This window comes from Vidua chalybeata, chromosome 3 (assembly GCF_026979565.1).
Source record: "Vidua chalybeata isolate OUT-0048 chromosome 3, bVidCha1 merged haplotype, whole genome shotgun sequence".
NCBI classification, from domain to species: domain Eukaryota; kingdom Metazoa; phylum Chordata; class Aves; order Passeriformes; family Viduidae; genus Vidua; species Vidua chalybeata.
In genome coordinates, this window is record NC_071532.1 from 109710486 (window position 1) to 109733866 (window position 23381).

Here is a 23381-nt window from a genome sequence, read left to right on the forward strand (position 1 = left end):
GTTTTTTATACTGTGGAATCACACATTTATCTTGAGCAATGGTAGATAGGGCTCAATGAAACACCTAAATGAATACCAAGAGCCTCTGTTGGCTTGATAGATGTACAAAATATTGACGTGAAAAATAGCAATTTACCCCTGAAAAAGCCATAAAAAGAAATGGTGTGACTCCCAGACCAATGTTTTCTGACACAGACTGTCACATACCTGGGGTAGGTAAAGCCACTCTTTCCTTCTCTTTCAGTGTGACCTGAATTAAGTCAGCTCCTGTGACTGAACACAGAGAATTTTAGGGAGTTACAGCAAGGCCTTTCAAATTAACACCAAAAAAAATTAGTAAATCAATTTCCACACATGAATTCCTGACAACATTATACATTTCTCACAAAAAACATTTTCTTTAAGAGATCTATACATGTTTTCTAAGCACTTTTTGTCCTTTTTGTTTTTAATGCATTGAGAAAGGACTAAGCAAACACATTTTAATTTACATACTGATACGGAAGGTCTCAAGACAACTCATTAGAAACAGCTAAAAAGAAAACATTCAACAATCAGAAATTCTGGGCTGGAACTCGAATCTCATTTATCCCACTATAAATCCACAGCAGTTCCTCTCACACAAGCGATATCACACCATTGAATGCATAATGTATTAACTGGCTCAAACAGCGAAATACAGCTTTTGTTTTGTAGTTCAGTTTTGATTTTTTTTTTTTTTTTTTTGCCCCCAAAATCTGGTATCTGAAAGAGATGCTTTAATTAGTCAGACTTTATAGACTGGAGACAGGGACCCTGTGTTCTCTGCTGTGAAAAGGGGTCAGCAGCAATTATCACAGTGGTAACCTTTGTGCCCGTGTATTGTCAGCAGGAGAAGGGCCAGAATAATGCAAATCAAAGAGGAGCAGGAGAAAGCTGCTTCAGACCCAGCTAAAATCCCACCTCCTCTTCATCTCCAGTGGCATATAAAGGCACTTCCTTTCAGTCACCAGACTGGAACAACTGTAGGTTAAAATAGAAACACTCTGACAAACAAATAAATCTCCTGTCCTCTGCCCAGCCCCTTATGGTGACCCTAAAGTGTTGTTGGAAGATTTTTTTGGGGGGTAGAAGAATTGTATCAATGAAGCCATTGTCAGAACTTTCCTCAGTTCCAGAACATGCCTGGAACTTTCCTCTGTGTGCATCAACCCACCGATGGGATTTCATGCCATATTGTAATTTACTTATTTTATCTTTAAACAAGTCTCTATACTTTTAAATTGTGAAACCCATCCTTCCCTACCTCTCTCCTTTTCTCCCAGTGCAACTGAGCAAATTTAAAATAACTGAGGTTCATTAATTTTAAGTGTTCAATAAATTAGTATGAATAATCAAAAAACTTGATTCTTTCTGATAATTACTATTTGATGTCAGTTGAAAGCACTCAATTGAGTTAGCAGCATATGCTCCTATGCCAAATGAGGCTTCCATAATTAAATAGAAACTGATTCCATGAGGTTTTTCTCATGTCTGATTAATTAGTAATCAGGTGCCTCAGCCCTGTTCTTCAGTGACACCTTCTCTCCCAACAGTAGCTGGGATCTGATCCATGTATCAGTCAAATCAATCTGCCCCAAACCATCACACAGAACTCACACTGAACAGCAGCATGCATTGAGTGGCCACAAGGTGAACATTTGAGGAGAAAAAGATGACATGAAACTGCTAATTTAAAGCCTCTGACACAACTCTTGTGGCTTTCAGACAATACATCTGTGTGCACTTTTATGGTTATGGTGCTTTTCCTTCTCGCACAGGGCAAAACAGTTGCCAAAGCTGATAAAACAGGCTTAGGAAAAACAAGACAACCAAGCCCTGACACTATCCTTTTACACCTAAATATATTTTGTGAGGTTTGTTGGGTTTGTTTGTTTTTGGTTGTTTTTTTTACTTATTTTTGCAGACACCAGAGTGAAATAATCTAATTAAGGATGTTTGTATTTTTCAGAGAAAAGCTGTTTTAATTAAATCCTGAGGGGACATAAAACTTGATCAATATGGTGCATAGACCTCATAACGGGGTTCAATCCCCTTATATGGTAAAGAAAGGAACCATTAAGATTTAATTAATTACAGAGTTTTATCATTGCCATGTCCAGAGTCAGGCCAATAATAAAAGTTTCTCATATTTGAAGTGTCATCCCACCAGAGAGCATGACAATTCAAACCATTATAAGTTATTTATACCCTAGACATGAGCATAAGAGTCAGGGACAGAATTTTCCCCAGAACTCTCCACATCCTTGTAACTTGTACAATTTTTTACATCGATGGGGTGTAAAGTGCATCGGTTGTGAATCAGCAGTGTTTTGTTGCCATTTCCCACAAATACTCCTAAAAACTGATCATGAAAGATAAAGGCCTTGGGATTAATCAAGGCTACAGTGACATAGTCCTTTTGGTGGTTTTGTTTTGCTGCTGAGTACGTTATCACTGGGTTTTGCAGGACAGGAAGAGATACAGGCACTACAGATGAAGGACATCATTAGTAAACATTGAATTAAGGTGACTCTTGGCTAAATGTAGTTATAAGGCTCCAGGGTTTAGTTGTATAAAACCTTTATAAGGCTCATCAATTTTCTGCCTTATTACAGCTCCTCCTGGATGTTTGGGCTGTGGATCATAAATATAGGCCTTCTGGATGATACTGCTGGTAACTTTTCCTGGTTCAGGGCTCCTTGAGTGAACATGAAGGAGGAGAAACTCAGTCTTTTATCAGCTTTGCACTGACTCGGAATTTTGCCTGTGGATATTAGGAAGGGCTGAAACTAGGATAAATGGCTCCAATAGCCTGACTTACAAATAACAAGCAGCTCCATGCTATTTAACATCAATTGGGCTAACATCCATCACCAGAAAATCAAAACTTTTTAGACAGCACAATCAACAACACAGTGAGACACACCTCTAGAAACTGGAGAACCTAGGAGAGGGTGTTTGGTCATCCCCTGTGAGGAGCTTCTGCAGGAGATACCCAGAAGTGTGATATAATGAGGACAATGAATTAGGGAGAAGAGATGTAAAATCCATTTTATATACATATAAATAAATAGATACAATTTTATTTTTTATTTTCATATATATATACACACACATACACACGCACATATATATGTATATAAGTCTTTGGGTTGATGGACACAAATTCTTGCTTACAGCAGATTGGCATTTGTGTGAAATTCCTCCTGCAGACATGGCATAATCAAAAAATCAACCCTGACAGGATTATAAGGGCATTTCATCATGTTATTTTTGTAACTGCTGCACTCTCTGGTTTCTCTGCTTCCACGCCAGAAGGACAGGAGTTCACCCACCAGGAGAAAGTTGTTTTGTCTCTTTGTGTCTATTACAAAAATTGAGAAACTGAGGGAATGGGGCGAGGTGGGGGGTGGGTCTCAGCCTGGAGAAAGAGAATCCCAAGGAGGATCCTATTGCTCTCTGCAACTCCCTGGACTGAGGTCGTAGCCAGGTGGATGTTGGTCTCTTCTCCTAGGTAATTAGCAAGAGGACAAGAGGAAATGGCCTCAAACTGCACTGGGAGGGGGGGATGTTGGAAGAATTTCTATTCTGAAAGGGTAGTTAAGCGTTGCTACAGACTGCCCAGGAAGTTGGTAGAGTCACCATGCCTGGAACTGTTAAAAAAATTACTGGATGTGGCACTCAGTGCTCTGGTCTGGGTGACAAGGTGGGGATGGGTCACAGGCTGGACCTGGTGACCTTGAAGATCTTTTCCAAGGTAAATAATTTTATGATTCTATGATTACAAGGGGCACCTCTTCGCAAAGAACTGACTTTGATTTCATGGAGGTCACTGAGCAGCCCACATCTGGTCAACTGGCCCTCTGAAGCAACTGATATGGGTGAGTTTTATCTGGCTGGAAGAAAAGATTCATCCCTGTACAATCAGTCCTCTGTAAAGAATTAACTCCATTCTTCATGTCTTTCACCTAGGATTCTCCTTTACCCCCAAGCAATAGGGCTGCAGAGAATATCTGTGTTTATTTATTTTCTGTATTTTAATATTAGAAACAAACATTCTTTAGAGTGCTTTTCCTCCTATACAAAGCAATTATAGAAGCCCACAGAGCCTAATGGAAGTGAGATCATTCTTTAGGAATCTGGAAAAGACAATAAGTATAATCAAATTATTTTTTAAGAACTATGGAAATTGTAAACCTGCTTCTGACACAGCAGTAATGTGAGGTTGAGCCTCAGGCTCTCTTAACAACTCACACATGAGCAGCCTGAGCAAAGTCAGCAGAATGACCCATCTGCATAAAAGTTGTGTCTACTGAAAAATGTATTTGGGATAAATAAAAAGTTTGATAATCCTTTCAGTGATGTTTTCAATAATGTTTCTGTCCAGCACTTCAAATTTTAGGAAAAAAAAAAAGAAGCCAAGAGAAATATGGAGGTGAAGGAAGACAACACTTTGTTCCATTCTGAAATAAAACAGCTTAAACATTTCAAAAGTGAACTAAAAGGAAACAACATCTCTCTGGTTTTTAGCCAGTTCCAGTATTGCCCAGAGACCTTAACCAAGGAGCAGTACCACTCTGTGGCACCATATGCTGAAATTTGTAACAGACTTAAAAAGCTCATCATGTTACTATTGCAATTTACAAAGGATATTTCTCCTAAAAAATTTCCCAGATGTCCCAGTGGGATATTTCCACCACCTTTGTTACAATAAGTGTTGTGTTTGGGTTTTTTGTTTTTTTTTTTTTTTTTTTTTTTGATTCAGCATGGTCATATCATATTTCACTCCTCTGAAATGTGGTTGAGCCACAGCCCATGAGTGTTTCAGAGTCACACCACAATTGCATGCCCACAGTGACCTTTGAGGATCACTTCTCTTAACACATAGGGTGCCCCAGAGAAAATCAGAGTGATGCTATGAACCATGTCAAAGCAGATCTGGTGATGTAGAAATGACTGGCACAGGATGCTTCAAGCGCCCTAAGCCTCCCCTTCACCCAGAACCCAAAAAGGACATGGGGTTTCCTGTCCTTTGACTAAAATTCCTTTAAAATGGTCTGAAAACGTGATTTTTAAAGTGGCTTAGAGGCTGGTTAACAGTTTCATGTATGTAGGTAACAGTGACTATTTTGTTAATAGGATCATTGCCGATACAACAGATACATTCTCCATTACAATTATTTCTCCCCATTCAGCACCCCCTGCATTCTCCTCCAAGCCTAATTTACAAGACTCCAACCATCAGTGCAACTTAACTCCTTTAATCCCCTCCATACGGTCTATTTTCTTGCCTTTTGTGCTAGACAGACTTTTTTTTTTCCCCCAAAGATAAACAAACACGTGCACGACGCCAGGCAGTTTTGGATGGAAGAGCGCATGCAGAAAGCCCGAACCCAAAGAAAAACTTCTGGCCAAAGTGGCTTCATTCGGCTGCCTGCTTCATTTGAATAACAATATCTTCTCAGTCACGGAGTTTTCCTTCCCCTTCTCCCCATTTTCTCCCCCATGCAGGCCTGAGTAAAAGGCTGTGTGAATTCAGGAGCCTGCTCATTAATGAGCTGGCATCTGATCCGTATTTACCGACGTTAATTTTTGGATGTAATGCACCCCTGCCACTTCCCCATAGTTTGCCCTAAAAGGCTTTCTGAGGGGCACAAAAGCAGAGGGTCAAAAGTGAGTTGACCCCGGCCAGAATGTACAATTATTGCAGAGAGGTGGTACACCGGCAGCTGTCGAAACCCCACCGAAGCGCTTCCAAAAGTTGGAGGATGACTAATACGCTGGAGCTCTCCCCTCCGCCCCGCCAGAGCCGCCGACTTTGGGCAGGAAGAATTATGGCCCTCCCGAGCAGCTGCAATAATTGTCTTGCCATTGTCGCCCGGCCCTCCCTCCGCCACCCCCTACAAGTGCCCATTGTGGCCGCGGAGTCAAGTGATTTTATGCTCGGGCTGATGATGTTTGCGCCCAGCTGCCCGAGCGCTGACACACGAGCCTGGAGAGGGGGGACCCGCGTCTGCTAGACGGGGCTGCGACATACCAGACCTTTTACATAAGTCAAACAGGAACAAATGACTCTTTATCAGCCCCTTCTCCCTTTGAAGTGGCGGCTGCTTATAGGCCCTTACAGCTTTTCCTCCTTAGCCCGAGCAAACATCCTCCTTTTGATATGCTACATGCTCATTATCTCTGCCCCATTTAATGATTTTTGATTGAAGGGTGGCAGCGCAGTTGCCAAGAGGGTAGTTAAAGAGGCTCCACGCAGTCAGGACAACAAGAAAGGCTTTCCTTGTGCAGCAGCCTAAATTTGGAGTTTCTTAACAGTGTGTTCTTGTTCTTAGCAGCAGATAAGGGCTGAGCGTGAAATTCTTAATTAAGCAGTAAATAGAGAGTGGGGTGTCAGCAGATGCAGCCTGTAGCCATGGAGACCAAGTCTGATGAAGGAGGGAGCTAAGACTGAACGCCGGCCCCGAGCTCGGGCATAACTGACAGCTGAAGAATCCGACAAAGCTTGTAAAAGGGATTAATTAGTTGGCTAATTATTTAATATAGTTAAATGTAAATAAAATATTATATTAAAAAAAAATCTAAAAGAGGCAACTTGAAGAGTTGGGTAAGACGATGTTCTGATGCCCAGACCTTCTAGCCTTGTCCTCTCCAGGTGGGTGGGTGGACTGGTGGGGTTTTGAGGCCAGAAGGGACTATTGTGGCAGCTTTCTCTGACCTCCTACAGAGCATGAATCTCGCCTCATGAGGTTTCTAATAGCTTCTCGCAGAGCTGGAGCATATTTCCCTGAAAAGACAGCCAAGCGTCTTCTAAGGACCTTGAGTGATGGAAAGCCCACCACATGCCATGAATCTGCTCTGCTGGCTAATTATCCTCACCCTCTTAGTCTGCACAGCAGAGGGAAGGAGAGAAATCCCACACCAGGACCAGGAAAGTGCTTTGTTTCAAACTTTTACCCTACACCGACAGCATAGATATTAGGTACCTGACACTGAATTATTGATCTCACTCCTATAAAAGTCCTCGCAGAAAATGTTCACAGCATGAATTATACATGTTAGGTGTTTTCTTAAATTTTCCCTCGTGTACATTGTATTATTGTTTCTCTCTCTATTAAAATGAGGAACCACGACAAGCTCTTCATGTAATAAAAATCAAGATGAAAGTAAGGCAAGAGAAGGACAAGAAAGCCTCTGTGATGCAAGAATAACATATGCCAGCCAGACCACTTTTGTCCTGGTCTTCCCAAGACTCTCATCTCCTCTATTTTCAACAGCAGAGGCCAAGCTACAGATGCCATCCTCTGAGCTTTCCCATGCTGCTCAGACAGTGCAAATCAGGATATGCAAACTGAAATGCAGTCATCTTTTATATTTGAAGGAACAAATTTACGCTGTTAGTAAACAGAAATAATAAAACATTTTTCTTCTTTCAGTAAATATTTGACTTGACCTCTGGTAAGGCTTAGACACAACAGCTAAATTTACAGTAGCCAATCTACACTTGAACTGTATTTAAATAGGGTCAGGACACAGACCTAAAACCAAGACCCTAATAATCTACATGGTTATAATGCTGGCTAAACTCCTGGCACAGCTTTGGCCTAGAGCAGGCAGACTCTCAGATGGTGACCAGTACACCAGTACAGTTTGGGATTTAGCAAGCACAGGGATCTTTTAGAATTTGAAGCCTGGGTACATCCAGCCCATTTTTAGAGCTAAAATGTTAAACACAATCTATGCTGTGGCAGTTGCTGAAGGACCAGAGGTGGACACAGGAAGTCTGATCCTCAGACTGAGGTTAAGTTTTGGGCCTCCCCAGTTCTCCACAAATGTGATTTTCCACACTGGTTGATTTTCACTGCTGCCAGACTAAGCTCATTGGATTCCCTGCCCTCATTCCAGGCGTCTTCCTCTCCACTGTCACAATGGTTGTTCTAAAGGTATCCTACATGAGAAAGCCATTTGCATGCCATCTCAGTAGTGGAAAATCAAGAGAAATTCATTAAATTTAATGGAACAGAAGAGCAAAATAATGTGTTAAAATGAAAATCATCATCTTTACTTTCCTGGTATATGGCATGAATGAGAAGCTAATCTTCTCAAAGGCACCAAAATATATTTGTGATTTCTAGTTCAGTTTCTACTAATAAAGGCAACAATCATTACCTTGCTTTTTGACATATAGAGCTTAGATATTTATAAAATTATTTACTTGAAAATGGGAATTATTGAAAATGTCCACTTTTTAAAAAAAAAAAAATATTTCCACCACACTCCATGATCTCACATACAAAGTCACATAGGCAAAGGTTTAAGATGCCTTTGGAAGTTTCCAGCCCTAGAAAAAATTCTCTCCCAGGAATCTTACTGCCTTCAGTGGGCTCAGCCTAGCAAGATAACCACATTTTATTAACGATACCTGTGATGTAGGATCAGCTGACAGCAGAGGTCATTAGTGGAATTTAACGCCTTTACCACTCAAAAAAAGCCAATTCAAATACAACTGATGCTACATCATCCACTATTTACGGCACATTCCTTTTGTTGCTAGGTCAGGCATCAGCTAGATCAGTTAGGGATGGACCTGATGTGCACTTACCCATTTGATCAGCATTTTGAAGGACTTCTCACTTATTGAAAGGACATTGAAAGCTAGTCGTGAGTAGATTCAGGGTTTAAATTATTGGGGTTTAAATTAACGAAACATCAGCTCTGTCACCATTCTTGATCACAAATGTGGAGTGCAACCCCCACACTGCACTTACCCAGATAGGTGAACGTCCCCAGCTTGCTGTCAAGATGCCAATCACAGCTCCTGTGGTGTCCGTACGAAGGTACCAACTGGAGTGACTGTCCCCTCCTTGTCCCACAGGACACCACAGCCTCAAGATGGGCAGGAAGATCCTTGTGTTCCACCAGCAGGTAATTCCCAGCCTTGAAGTTGCTAAATGTCACTGAATACTAGAGAAGAGGGAACCAAAAGAAACATGTCTGAGTCTGTGATTAGAGCTCCATAGAGTGCAGCATAAAGGGGTAAGGAGGGTGGTGCTCCAGACAGGCAATATGTGTTGAAAACAGGAAAAGAAATGCAAAACTAAGTAGGAGGTGATGGTAAATGCAGAAAAAAAATCAACTCCCCTCATCACCTTTGAAAGGTGAGGAGGATCAATGTCTTCTGAAAACTGTGCTTCAACACATCTTAAGGCAGTAAAAATCCTGTTGGTTCCTAAGCACCACACTGAACTTTCCCCTAAGAGATCCAAAATCATCAAGTGTCCATGGCCAGGTGGGACAGGGCTTGGAGAAACCTGGTCTAGTGGAAAGTGTCCCTGCCTATGGCAGGGGTTAGAACTGGATGAGCTTTAAGGTCCTTTCCAACCCAAACCTGTCCATGATTCCATGACCATCCTGCTCCAGGTGACTACTGAGAACTTATCTAAGAGATAAGCGAGAGCTTATCAGTCATCTTATCTAAGCCTATAAATACAGAGAGACTTTCTCAGTGCACTTAACTCTATTTTTTTTTCTCTCTTTTCATCCGAAGAGATGAAAGCATGATTATCTCTTCCAGATATAATTTTGAAATTAAAAACCTTCCCGTGTTACCTGGAGCTGTTTGCTGACCAAAGGGTTGTCAAATGTCAACGTGTATGTCTCTTTATCCAAGAGAAGAACCATCCAGCCATACAGGTTTGATAAAGTATCAGGGACATAATTGACTGTGTTTGACTTATTCCTACTGTCAGTCACAGTTAAATTATAGGGAATGTCTGGAGCCTCTTTTCTGCAGGAAAAGAAAAAAAAGTAATTACATTTTTACATTGAATTCTGTTATTCTGCAACCTGCACGGTTCTATTTTTATTTGAATTACAGTAGCTGTGCTGGATCTCCCCTAGAATGTGTTTCCATTTTTGTACTTCTTTATAAATGCCATAAGAAACAATATTTTGCCCCAAGTGCTGTGAAAAGAGAAAGAGAAAAAGAGAGATGCAGCACGTAGGAGTAAAGGAAGAGGAAAAGAGTAGAGCAGGGGCAACAGCCAGGGTACCAACTTCTACATTGCCAGAGTATTTTCCCTCCACCAGACTCATGGGCCTCAGGTCCAAATGTTAGGATCTTCATGAAATTTGGTGGAGTCTTCTTATTAACCTCAGCCCAGGCTGGATGGGGCTTGGAGTAACCTGGTCTGGTGGAAGGTGTCCCTGCCCATGGCAGGGGATTGGAATGAGGTGATATTTAGAGTCCCTTCCAACCCAAACCATTCTGTGATTCTGTGATTATTCACTCCCAGCTGAGTGGTCAAAAGTTTCAAAAAAATTCCTGTGTAATTCAAAGAGCTGGTCTCTGCCTGCAGTCAAAGCTGGGGCTGCTGAGGGCTGATTAAATTCTTCACAAAATGGATGAATTTTTAGCACAGCAGTTCTTCTGATCATCCAAATGAGAACTCAACCCCCTTTTTCACTAGAACTTCACTCCTAAATTCTGACCAGTCTAGTCAGGACAAAAAACCCTTACTGAACAGATCAACATTAGCTCTGATATCATGAGGAGTCATAAACCCTTTAGATTTAAGGTTGTAGTAGATTCCTCTCAGTTTTGGCATTTGAGCTGACAATAAGCTTTAAAAATCCCCTCTTTTAAGCATCCCTTGAATAATTTTTCTCAATATTTGAAGCATTATCTTACAACTACACATCTCAGCATATTATCTAACCTCTCAGACTGTATGTGGCTTGCTAACACAAGACAGTGCTAAAACTCGTGTCATCCTGCAATTTGCCTGTATTTGCAATTTTTGGTTGGTTTGTTACTTTTTTTTTTATCCAAGTGCTTTGGAGATGATGCAATATCACCAGACCACTCATCCCAGATATATTTTTCTTTTCTCTTTTAAAATCAGTTCAGGGATTTTTAATTTTTTGGTTGATGTTGTTGTTATTCTAGTGTCTGTCACTTTGTCAAAGCGCTTTCTGGTTACCCAGAAACATTCAGCTGAGAAATACAGCTGAGAAACAGCAGTGGCAAAGCAAAGTGTGAATCAGCAAAGAATCACTCAACCAGAAGATATTGGCAGACCAATGAAACTGGAAGGAGTTTATAAGGCTTAAACAGCTTTTGTACCACTAATAAACCTCCTGTTATGGGCATTAACTGGACCAGGATATTAGGCTGCTAATTAAGCAAGTAAATGACAACAAGCACATTATTGCCACAGCTATCAGCACCTGCACAGGTATTCTAGCAGCAGAAGAACATCACACATAATGCAAAATTGTCTTGCACATCAGAAGGAGCCTTATTGACTTGCAAAGATGTCCAATGTCACAGCAAGTGACAGACACTCAGACCCATCCTCTCTGCAGCATAAATTCACATGGTTTTACTCTTTATTTATTTTAATTTTCATCACCGGAGGATTCTGAAGAGCACAGCTTGAATCACTTTTACTGGTGGACTCTCCCCAGTACTTCCAGGAGAAGTAAAGACAGAGAAGAAAGCTTGGAAAGGACAATCCTTCTGGGATACAAGCCTAACCTGTTAGAAATTTATGTGGCAATTCCACACCAGCCATTCCAACAGCTAGTGAATGGGAATGTGAATTCACAGACTAGTGAATTAACTGTGAATCCATTTATGTTGGAGACCAATATTTAGAAGACCCCAAATAAATATCTTAAACTGCATAGTGAACTTCCAGATGGCTACAGTGAAGTGAAATATATCTTTTCCTGTGTGTCTACTTATAACAGACAAGAATCATAGAATCATATGTTTGAAAAGACCTCTGAGATCATCGAGTCCAACCATTAACCCAACTCTGCCAAGGTCACGTCTAAACCATGTTCCAAAATGCCACATTTACATGTGTTTTAAATCCTTCTAGGCATGGAGACTTAACTCTATTTTTAGAGATTTATGAGCACCACTGCCCCACGAAGCCCATTTCATGCCTGACTTCCTTTTCCATGAGGAAATTCTTTCTAATATTCAATCTAAACCTCTCCTGGTGCATCTTAGGGCCATGCACTCTTGTCCTGTGCCTTGTTCCCTAGGAGCAAAGCTTGACCACACCTCCACACTCTGTCCCCGACTGTCCCCTCCTGTCAGGGAATTGTGCAGAGCCAGAAGATCCCCCTTGGGCCTCCTTTTCTCCAGGCTGAGCCCCTTTCCCAGCTCTCTCAGCTACTCCTGGGGCTCCAGCCCCTTCCCAATCTCTTCCCTGGACATGCTCCAGCTCCTCAATGTCCCTCTTGTCATGAGGGTCCCAGAGCTGCCCCCAAGGCTGGAGGTGTCCCAGCAGTGCCAGCACAGGGGACAGGCACTGTCCTGTTTCTGCTGGAGACACCTGTGCTAGGACAGCCCAAGTGCCATTGGCCTCTTGCCCACCTGGGCACACTTGACTCAAGTCCAGCTGAAAGCCTGTTCATGACCCAGGGAGGAAAAGGAGCAGGAGATACCTTATGGCCTGGAATCTCTAGGGTTTTCTTGACCTGGAATGTTGTGTCCTTGTGTTTTACATGCGTTGCTTGAGGTGTTGCCACCCATAAATTAATTTCCGACTCCTGACAGGCTGCCCACAACCAAACCGAAAATTTGGGGAACCCAGAAATCTTCTCAGCTCAGTGTACAAGTTAACCGGTGCAAGGACGCAATAAGCCTGAGATACATCCCCTTGAAAGGATGTCATTGTGTTGTTTTTTCACCTCCACGCCAAAAAGGCACCAAAATGGAAGTACCCTACTAATGGAATTACCAGCCACAATTAGCACCATTTCCATTTGCCCTAAATAGCCAGTGATTTCACTGTGCCCTAAATAGCCACCAATCTACCTCTCTTTAATGCTAATGAAGTAGAAGAGCGCTGGCACACAGGAGTGCGTCTAATTCAGAGGATCTGAGGGAGCCTGCACGCATCATTAACGTGGAGAGCTTCATTATCAGAGGAGAGCCTTTCCCTGAACTTCTCCTGGCTTTATTTGAAAGAAACTAGGAGGCAATGGTCTTAATGCAAAATTAACCCTCCCTTTAAACTGCTGGAAGCCTTTACAAACTGTAAGGGGGAAAAAAAGGATGACTCATTGTAAAGGCTGTATTTTTTATATCGAAGCAGGTTTCAATTAAGGAGCAATTTGCTTTAGAAATATGGCAGGATTACAGGATAGGGCTTTACAGTCTGAGCCACAATTTACCGATTGTGACTGTATAAACTGTTATATAATTTAGCTCAAATGCATTGTGGAGAACTGCTCAACAGATATGGGCCACAAAGGATTTGTTAAGCCAATCAACAACATGGAGTAGAACAAATATTAACTCTCCTGTTTATGCTTACCATTTAACTTATTTATCCTAAGGGTCCATATCTGTGTGTATGAAGGCAGGCACTCTGTTTAGCTCTAAATGCTTGCTGTTTGTGTAATAATCCATTATGATTATCCCTCTTCAAAAACAGGAAACAATTTAGCATTGAACTTCAAATGGGACACCAAATGTTTATATCAAGAGTCCATGTTTATTGTTGGCCAAAGGGAGGCTAATTCCAAATTATAACCATATCAAACACTTTACAGGTTTAATCCTGGGCCCCAGACCAGTTCACTTTATTTTAATTGCCAAGAACTAAGAATTTTCAGCTGTTTTCAGTAAATGTGTATATCTTTGTTGAGATACCAAGCTCATTATTCAAATCTGTCTTTTATTATGAATCCTTAGTAGCAGAAATTTTTTTTCATGCATGAGTCTTTTAGGAAATAACCACATCTTTGACCCTGATCCTGAGTCACCACCACAGGCTGAATTTTAAGTAAAAGAAGAATTGGGATGGTTTCCCAGGAATAGAAAGGGTTGTGACTGACAAGCCAAGATGGATTCATTCAGAGTAGAATTTCAGTTTGCTACACCTGACGTCCAAAATCCCCTATGTTCTTAAAACTGTCTCCTACAGTTTACAAGGTGATGTTTTCAGGAAAACTAAAATCAGACAGGAATCCTGAGCTGGAAAGTGATTGGTAAACAAATGGTTCAAATGTCTGCAGTGCGAGCATAGCAAAGACTAGAGTAGAACTTCTTGGTCACTCCGCTTTTCCCACATCAGGTAGAGCTCAGAAGAGTCCCTGGAAATGTCCAGTGCCAGGTTGGATGGGGCTTGGAACAACCTGAGGTAGTGGAAGGTGTCCCTGCCCATAGCAAGGGGTGGAATGAAATGATCTTGAAGGTCCCTTCTAACCCAAACCATGCTGTGATTTTAGGATCAATATGTTGGTTATTACAGGGAGTCCCAGCTGATGCACCTGGCTCATAAGATCCATCCAACGGACTTGCCAGATTTCTCCTTGCCAGGAAAGAAAGCTTAGGGCCAGCAAACGTTGCCTCAGTGTTAAATTCATCTCCCTGCACTTAGAAATACCTCAGATGATGATCAAGCTGAGGGAGAAGGCTTAAAGAAATATCTTGTCTTGCATACTCATAACACTGTGCAGGATCTGGCTTTGCTGCCCATACCTCTGACTGCAGGGTGAATGGAAAGGTGTCCTCCACTGGGAAACAAATTTCTCTTGGTAGGATGTCTGAAATGCCAGAAATGCAGCAGAGTAAAAGCTGAATCTCTAAAGCTGAGCTGATGAGTTAGTAACTGAACAGTCAATAATTTAATATTTGCCTTCCATGTTACATCACAGGAGCCCTCAGAGGATGGGTTATGGGGGACAAGTGACTGTATAAGCTGCCCCCTGTGTGGGTACAATCATGTACACAGGGAGGACACATGGCCAGAGAGGGACTGAGGACACTGAGAGAAGAATCGTGGTTGTCAGGGTGTTTCACAGCAGGGAGACGTTCAGCTGAGTGCTGAACGTCAACTGAGTACAAACCACAGAGAGTAAATATCAAAGGAAAAGCAAAACTAAAAGCATCTGAACTCTCTTCACAATTCAAACACACAGAGGCAGGGGGACACCAACCCAGCAGCAGTGGCTGGGTTTGCAGCAGAAATGCATCACACAGAGAGGGTGTTAGAGCTGATTTAGGAATGAAACCTAAAATGTTAATCTTTTGCTCTGCATCAGAAGAGGGAGACAATAAAAGCCTTGAACTACATGACTGGTGCTGAGCAATTCCGAGGCTTCCCCAGTGAGAAAAGGAAAGCAAATTAGAGGGACTAAGGGGGAAAACTCCGTTTTGGCAGGCGCAGCCACCAAGTGTTTGGAGTCCCCTTCGCCGCAAGGTGCTGCCAGGCTGCAGATTATTCTAATGCTCTCCTCTTGTAAAAATTATGCATAATGTGAAGAAACTTTGAAAGTCACTTAATCATGTTATGACAATTTTTTAATGAAAATTTGTTTTAATATTAATAGAGATACATAGTTTCATGATAATATGGGTAGCGGTGGCATTTGGAACAGCCGTTTCTAGCCTGCAGCCATGCTGTGCTGTGCCATAGCATAAGCTGTGCTTCAGACTACTCAATAACTTTCTCACATATAAATTTATAAAGACTTTTATAAGCTTCAATTACATTTTTAAAAGACATAAAACCCCTCTTTAAAGTGTGCTTACGTGACACATTAGTTTAACTTTCAACTGGACTTTGTGAAGAAGGGTTTTGTTACAGCAGTGCTAGCTTGGAAATGAATCCCCATTTCCCTGGAAGTTGTTAAGTGAAGTAGTTCAGGACAGAGAGTCACAAAATATTCAAGATAGTAGTTCTCCTTTTCAGAAAAGAGTTTCCATACTTTTTCTCTAACAAAACACTCTTTTTCTCCCAAGCACGTATTTTATTTTGGGGAAAAGTGTCAATACAACACACGCATCCTGGTAAATTAAACGGCACAAAGATAAAGAGTCAATTGACCACATTGTAGCATTAATAATTAAAATTGTTCCAGACATTCTTTTAGCTGGCACCAAACAGCCCTATCCCTGACAGCTCCCAGGCAGGGGATCTTTCCTAAAGGTTAGTGCTGATGCAATATCCCTGATGTTTTGGAGACTGAGATGGTTGAAAATATGGCCATGTCCAATCCTTGTCAGTTGCTCCTGAGGTTGCTGAGATAGAAGTTGCCATACTAGGTCTCCCCTCTTAAAATCCAATATTTGCCTCAACCTTCAAGATTTTTGGAGCTGGAATCCCATTCCTGAAATTCAGGATATGCGAAAAAACCCACCATCTCAAGGCTCTCATACTTTTCTTTGAGGTGCACAGAAAATTCATGTTGCAGACCTGACAGGTCTCATATTCCATGGCCTGGTAGAGTACAATAGAAAGATTTCTTCCAGAGAGATTTTTAACCCTTTTCTTGACAGAAACTAAAGACAGCTAAGCAGCAGTGCTTTTTTCTTTTTATTGAGGTGAGATGGATCCAAGAAGAACTTGTTGGGAAATTTTTGCCTGTCCCTCACCTATATTTATTCTCTTTACTCAACCTCTGCCAATTGCTCCTAGTCATGTTTTGCTGTATTAATCCCAAACTATTCCCTTTTTATTGCAAACACTCTCCAAATACATCTGGACAAAATTCACCCATTCTCCTTCTTCCACCCCCTCATCCTCTTGTCATGCTGTAGATATTTTAATGACTTTTACTCTTCATGCCCTCCAGCTCCTTTTATTCCCCATCCTGGTCCTCTTCCAGGTTCCTTTTGGAGCTCTGTCTATCTGAACAAAGCTTCCTTGACTCACTACACTCATTTGGCTGGATCTGACAGTCTTTCAACTTAACATGATGATGATTTGGTTGCTGGGAGCTGCTGAGGAGAGAGGATCTGGAAGCAGCACAGAGAGGATGCTCACAGTCCCTGGGGTTACCCTGCTGAGCACACAGTCCTCAGGAGGACAGGCTAACAGCTGGCTTCTTCTTCTCAGACTGCCAAGAATCTTTGATGCAAATTGACTCCCAGCTCATGCAGAGGAATAATAAAGAAGATAAATAGAAGGTACTTGCATGAAATAAAACCTTCAGTGAGAAGTCATTGATATGACTAATCATCAAATCCTGGAATGATTTAGATTGGAAGGGACCTTAGTTCCAACCCCCTGCCATGGGGAGAGATACCTTCTACTAGACCAGCTCCAATCCCTGTCTAACCTAGTCTTGAGCACTTCCAGATAAATTCTCATGCAGTTTACTGGGAAGAAAAAATTTAGGTCTGGTTACGTGTTCCAGAGTTAACAGAAATGGTGCAGATTAACTCCTTCTTGTGCTTGTTCCTTACCCACCTTTTGATGCCAGGAGAAACACGGTGTATTAAATATCTTAACTGTCATGAATTATTAACAATTACATCGTGGCAGTACCCAAATGACTCTACAGGCAACATTTAGAGAAGCTGCATCCACCCACACAGCATCAGCCCAAATATCTTGCAGTCCATTTCATCAAGGTAAACACAGACTAGAAAGGGAATTAATTTCCCCAAGACCTCAATGTTAACTACTTAGGAAAGACATCAAGCACAGTTTTATTTTGCCTTCTACCCAGTATTCTTTTTGTTACATCAGAATGACTCCAAGCTCTTAAATTTTTGCAGACTTTTGGTTTCATTACGAGACACAGTAATCACATGCAAAGCCTCCAGGTAACTCAAAGTCTTATAGTTTTCTCCTTCAATGGAAAAAGCTGATTAGTCTTTTTCTGTTTGGGAAGGGGTTGGGGTTCTCCCCTTCCTACTTCTAAAACATTAATTATGAGGCAGATATGAATAATTAACAGCCCTCTGACAGAGCACTTCAGGATTTCTGCCTGTGTACTGCTAATCTGAGACAGCAAAAAATTTATAATTTTTCAGGTTTTTACTTCAAAAGGAGAGTGAAATACTGAGCAGGGGACTGGGAAGGGAAGATGAGCATAGCAAGAAAAGCAGGAGTGATGTTTAGATCTCTAAAAGACTTTTTCACCCTTTTTCCTACATCAGAAATTTGCAAGTGTCCTCCCTTTGTGACAGAAGTGGTGGCAGTTCTTGGCTGAACAGCATTCCTCCACTGGATCCCCTTAGCTGCCAGCTGGTGAAAGGCAGGGAAATTCTAGCCTGGGGAGACAAGTGAACTGGGAGCTGTCCAGCCACCAAAGCTGATAGGAATTACCTGGCTGTACCCCAGGACTGGATTTTTATTAGAGTTCTTTCTAATTTCCCAAGCTATCAAATTCTTCAGTGTGAATGTCAGATTTGACACATCATCTCCAGGAGATCCTTGTCCTTCTGCCATGGAGTGACAGGCCGTGGGAGATAGCACAGCAGACTAAGAGATGCCATTGATATCTCTTTAGACCTAGTTTAGGACCAAGCAGAGAGGCAGCAGTCCTGGAACTGAGCTCAGACCAGAAGCAATCTCAGAATAACACATAGAAGCAAAATCCACACTGTATTTTGGGAGATGGAACAATTACTTACAAGTGAAGAGCCATACGGTGGAAAACAAGGTCACTGTCACAGACACTGCCACCAGAAGCTTGGCTGAAGTTGGCACTGGCTGTGCAAGATGCTGCCAGGATATCTGTGGAAGGCAGGATGTGACTTCCCTTCTGTCCCGTGGTGGAGCCGTCAAGGTCCTCAAGGATGGCAGAGTGAGGAAAGGGGAAGGACACTTGGAAAGGGGAATTGGCGAAGGTCAGATGTTCAGCTGTCACTGTAAACCCACCTGTGGGTGACAAGCAGCATTTCAAAAAAACAAAATGGTCACTTCACGTAATGGGACTGAAGACAACTCTCTGGAGGAAAAGAGACCAACTTCATTCCACCTTGCCTTTGGAAAAATGTCTGATAGGTCAACAAAAATGGGGAGATGCAGGAAAATAAATGGAGATGGTTGTAGGAATAGCTATTGCTGTGCCAGACCAAACCTGCCCAGTACCCTGCTGTGGTTCAGATCCAGGTGCTGCTCCTGGCCCTACCAGCATCTCCTCAGTGACTCCAAACACTTCTTCACAGGCCCCACCACCAAAATTACAGTGACTCTTATAGATCCTGTCTGCCTGTTTTTTTAGAGGTGAGTACATGGTGTACATGTACTTGACTCTTGTGCGTATTTGCAGCACCTGGCAGAATAAAGCCTAGGCTGAAAAGTGAGTCTGGGGGATTTTTTCACTACTGAAACATAGATAGCTACAAAAAAGATGAATATTCATGCAGGCTAAACTTTATGAGCACATTAATACTTACAGAAATGTCAGAAAATCATTGCCCCATGGACTGTAACAAGTCCATTTTGGCAGGAGTGCCCTACCACACATGGGTTACTATTTGACTGTCCTATTCTCAGTTTTAGCCTGACTAAACCAGCTTTTACTATTCCTCCTGTCCTTTGATCTCATCTCCTGAAATCTTTTTCTCTTCTATGTTATTGTAGGGCAGTCTTCATTTATATAAAAATACATTTTATTATAATGCACAAGGCAATTGCAACTGGAACATTCTTCAAAGAGTCTTTGAGTACCTCTTCAAAGCTCAGAAGGATGCTTAGTTTACACATTATCTTAGGCAAATTCACCTCAGGTTTAGGTTGGCCTGAGGTAGCAGTTTGGTGAAATTCTGTGAGGTTGTATCATAGCTTTTAAAGAAATCATCACTCTTGAAATTTTACCTCTCAAAATGACGCAGAAACAAGGCAGTGTATAAAACCTGTTTCCACTGAGAAAACTGTATCAGTGCAAAAAATCAGGCTACATTTGTCTTAAAATAAATGCAATATGTGTGATGAAGTCAACTGAGTGATGAAGCCACGTCCAGAAAGACGGGAGAACCTGAAATCTCACCCTATGCAGAGGAGTTATCAATGGTCATATGTGGAAACTGTGAACTTGTAATTGGAGGGGAATCTAGGGATTTGGGAATCCTGAGAAATAAATATAAATCAGACTCACCCTGCCCTTGGTAACAGCCAGAACAAGTCCTGATCGCTGTGCAAGTGTTCACATCAAAGTTCCTGAAAGCTGTATTGGAGATGAAGAGCTGGTATCTTTTGGGAGTCTTCAGTCCTGCAGACATACAGGTCCTATCCTGAAATGGAGAAATGAAGGAAACATCACCATGTGAATCATAGAGTCCTAGAATGGTTTGGGCTGGAAAGGACCTTAAAAGTCACCTCATTCCAACCCCCTGCCATGGCAGGGACATCTTCCAGAAGACCAGGTTCCCTCAAGTCCTGTCTAACCTGGCCATGAAGATTTCCAGAAATGGAGCATCCAGGATGCAGCAGCTGGGAATGCAAGAGTGTGATTGCCCATAACTGTGGAGTTATGTATGGACAGATGTAAGCTAATGTTTGGCAAATTCTGACAACACCTATCTAATTCCCCACTTGAAGCAGGTGATCGCTTTTAAGGGCAGCTTGTTACCCTTTGTTTGAGTTGTTGCATAGTAGTTATGACTGGACATTCACTGGGGAGAAAGAATCCACCTAAAAGCCACAGTGTGTGGATTTTTACATCCCCATTTTACTTTACCTTTTTTGTCCAGCAAGTGCAAATTTTTCCTACTCTGCAAAGCTGACCATTCTATTCTGCAAAGATGACCATTCTTATTTCTGGTCTAAGAAAAATCTGAGCACTGAAATTCAAAGGGATTTTGTGTGATTTGGCATGGGGACACACTCAAGCCAGGCTCTCTGAAAAGCTCTAGAGGACTTCAGGGTCTATTAGAACTTAAAGAACCAGAAAGGAAGAACAAAAGCCATGGGAGATGAAAAACAAAATCGACAAACTGGATTTTGGAGTGATTGTAGTCCATGACACAGTGGAAGTGTACAACCCTCTGCCAAACTCTCTTGGAAATGGGCTGGAAATAAAGATAGAGTTAGTGAGCAGCCTGGAGGAAGAAGGGCTGGCAGGAGTCTGTGATACTGTTTCTGAGGCCAATGAATACTTGTAGACTATATCTCAAAAGCCATAGTAAAGAATCAGTCAAGAAATCCACCCTGTGTGAAAACACCTGCAATTGAAAAGAAAGAATTTAATGGACTCGCATAAGTAGATTATTACTTCAAAGAGAAGGTGCTATCTTCAATCTTTGTAAGACACAGTGGTTCCATCAGCTATTTTATTCTGAGGCCAAAACATCAGGAGTGATAGTCCTGGTCCTTGGACCATCCTATTCCGAGTCAGTGCTAAGCAGAAATCCCTCGTTCCTGGTAACAAATTGCTCAGAAAGTCTCTATTGGCTTTTTTCTTACACTTCTCGTTCCTCCAGCCCACACAGTTTTCTATGTTTTTAATTAATTAATTTTATTTAAACAAATAGCAAATAGACCAGTGTGAGACAATAATTCCTCCCTTGTGTATCTCAGAACTCTTGCTTTTTCCAGGAAGAAATGCTTCTCCTTAAATGGTTCCACAAAGACAATGAGTTGCTTAATGAGAACATGGAGGAGGCTTTCTGGATGTCTAGGAAGTTAACAAAAATCTTTCACTTGGCTTTTACAGGTCCTGTATTTAGCCCTGTCACTAATGTTTCAGTGGGTCAAAGCCCCAACTTTTCAATGCCCTGATATTTCCAGAAAACAATCTTGTTTTAAAAACAGTTTTTTCCAAAAAGTGGAAGGGCTAACAGAGAGGAATATCCAAGGTTCCCATTAAATTAATAAAGTTTTAATTGATATTAAAGAGACATCATTATTAAAGGGAGAATTACATACATTAAGATGTAAATTATGACAAGGAGGCTCTTATCATGAGATAATCAAAGATAATCACCCCCCTGAGGTACTGCAAGAAACAAGGCACAGCATGAGCGCCTCTAAATCTCTTAGCAAGTACAACATTGGAGTCCTTCCATGGATCCTGCAAAGCAAAAACAAAGACACCCACCCCTTGGTATCAGAGAAATTCACTTGGACATCACTGGGACACTGCAAGGTTGGACAGGTGAAGCCAGAATTTTATCTGAACCATCTACTTAGAATAGACCTGCTAAGGAGGTTCCTTTCTGTGAGCTTCTAAAGAAAACTCATTTAAAATACTTTTTTTCTGCCAGTCAGAGAGAAAATTAATTTAATGAACAACAACAGAAAACTGAACAGGGTAAAAAAAAAAAAAGGCCTCAAAATCATGAACAAGCAGCTGCAGCCAGTTGTAACTAAAATTCCATTGTTATCCATGTTATTAATCTGTTAACAACCTGGTAGCACCCAAAGGACTTTGTCCAGCTGCCTAAAGAAATAGTGTGAGAAGAACATATTTACTGCATAAATAAAATTACATTTTGTCAGTATTTTTCATTCTCAAGTAAAAAAAAAGTAACACTCTGTATTCCAGGTGGACCAATGATGCTGAGAGGGAGCAGAGGAAACCAAAGTGTTAACAAGGATAGAAACCAAAGCTGGTGTTGCCCCTCAGTATTCTCAAATCACTAAACTAAACCCACTTGTGCATAGTTAAATGGTGCTAAATGCAAAAGGTGTACAGGAATTTGTGTTAGAAAAGCTTGATTAAAGAAAAATTATGATTTTGCTCAAAAAGTAAGGTTTGGTGAAATTCCAAGATTTTTCTGAGACCATATCAATCCTGAAAAAAAAAAGAGTAGGAAAAAATTTGCACTTGTCTTGCTAAGATCCTTCAGCTTTTTGTGTTTGTGATTTTGCTTTCACTTTTGAACATTGTTTTAGAAAGAATATACAGGATTATGCCTTATAATGTGAAATTTTGTAGTAGATTCTAATGAAAATAGGAAAACCAGAGTCCTTGTTTCAAATTTGCTTTAAAAAATTCTTTAAAACTTCCATGCTGAAATGAAAAGATGTTGGAAAAAAAAAAAACAAAAACCTGTAGAACCGTGTTGGTTGGAAAAGCCCTCTAAGACCATGGAGCCCAACCATCAGCACAACACTGCCAAGGCCAACACGAAACAATGTCCCAAAGTGCCAACATTTACATGGTTTTTAAAACCCTCCAAGTGATTCCACTACTGCCCTAGGCAGTCTGTCCCAACACTTGAAAACATTTCAGTGAAGATATTTTCCCCAAAATCCAGTCTAAACCTTCACTGGTGCAACTTGAGGGCATTCCCTTATAACCTGCTTAAAATCCAAGCTTTTCCCAAGCTGCCATGGAGCAGGGGCTGTTCTCCAGGTTGCTTTCTTATTTCTCCAAATTCCTATTGAAATGTTGCTGTGAGACTTAAGAGACATTGAAATTCCTTTCAGTTCTTACCTTTTGCCCAAGGTGTCCATTTAAAACACTATCAGACACAGAGGTGTTTCCCAGGCTTTCCACAATGTCAATGCCAAAATCTTTGCAAGCAGAAATCCAGAAATGCTGGAGTTCAAGGTTCCTGCTACTGAAAATCTACATGAAAGGAAAATAAAATAATAATAATAGATATCATCATCAAATGATAGAATGGTTTAGGTCAGAAGGAACCTTAA

The 23381-nt window shown here is 41.3% G+C and overlaps 1 protein-coding gene across 1 annotated transcript in view; it reads right to left on the reverse strand.

Moving 5' to 3' along the window:
• Nucleotides 1–23381, reverse strand: part of PKHD1 (PKHD1 ciliary IPT domain containing fibrocystin/polyductin) — a 238092-nt gene that overhangs the window by 96143 nt on the left and 118568 nt on the right. The window contains exons 44-49 of the mRNA XM_053938363.1: nt 23167–23301; nt 19885–20020; nt 18416–18662; nt 9634–9811; nt 8793–8988; nt 208–273 (exon numbers count right to left, since the gene is read on the reverse strand). Coding sequence (XP_053794338.1) covers nt 208–273; nt 8793–8988; nt 9634–9811; nt 18416–18662; nt 19885–20020; nt 23167–23301 — 958 coding nt within the window. The remainder of the gene's footprint in view (nt 1–207; nt 274–8792; nt 8989–9633; nt 9812–18415; nt 18663–19884; nt 20021–23166; nt 23302–23381) is intronic.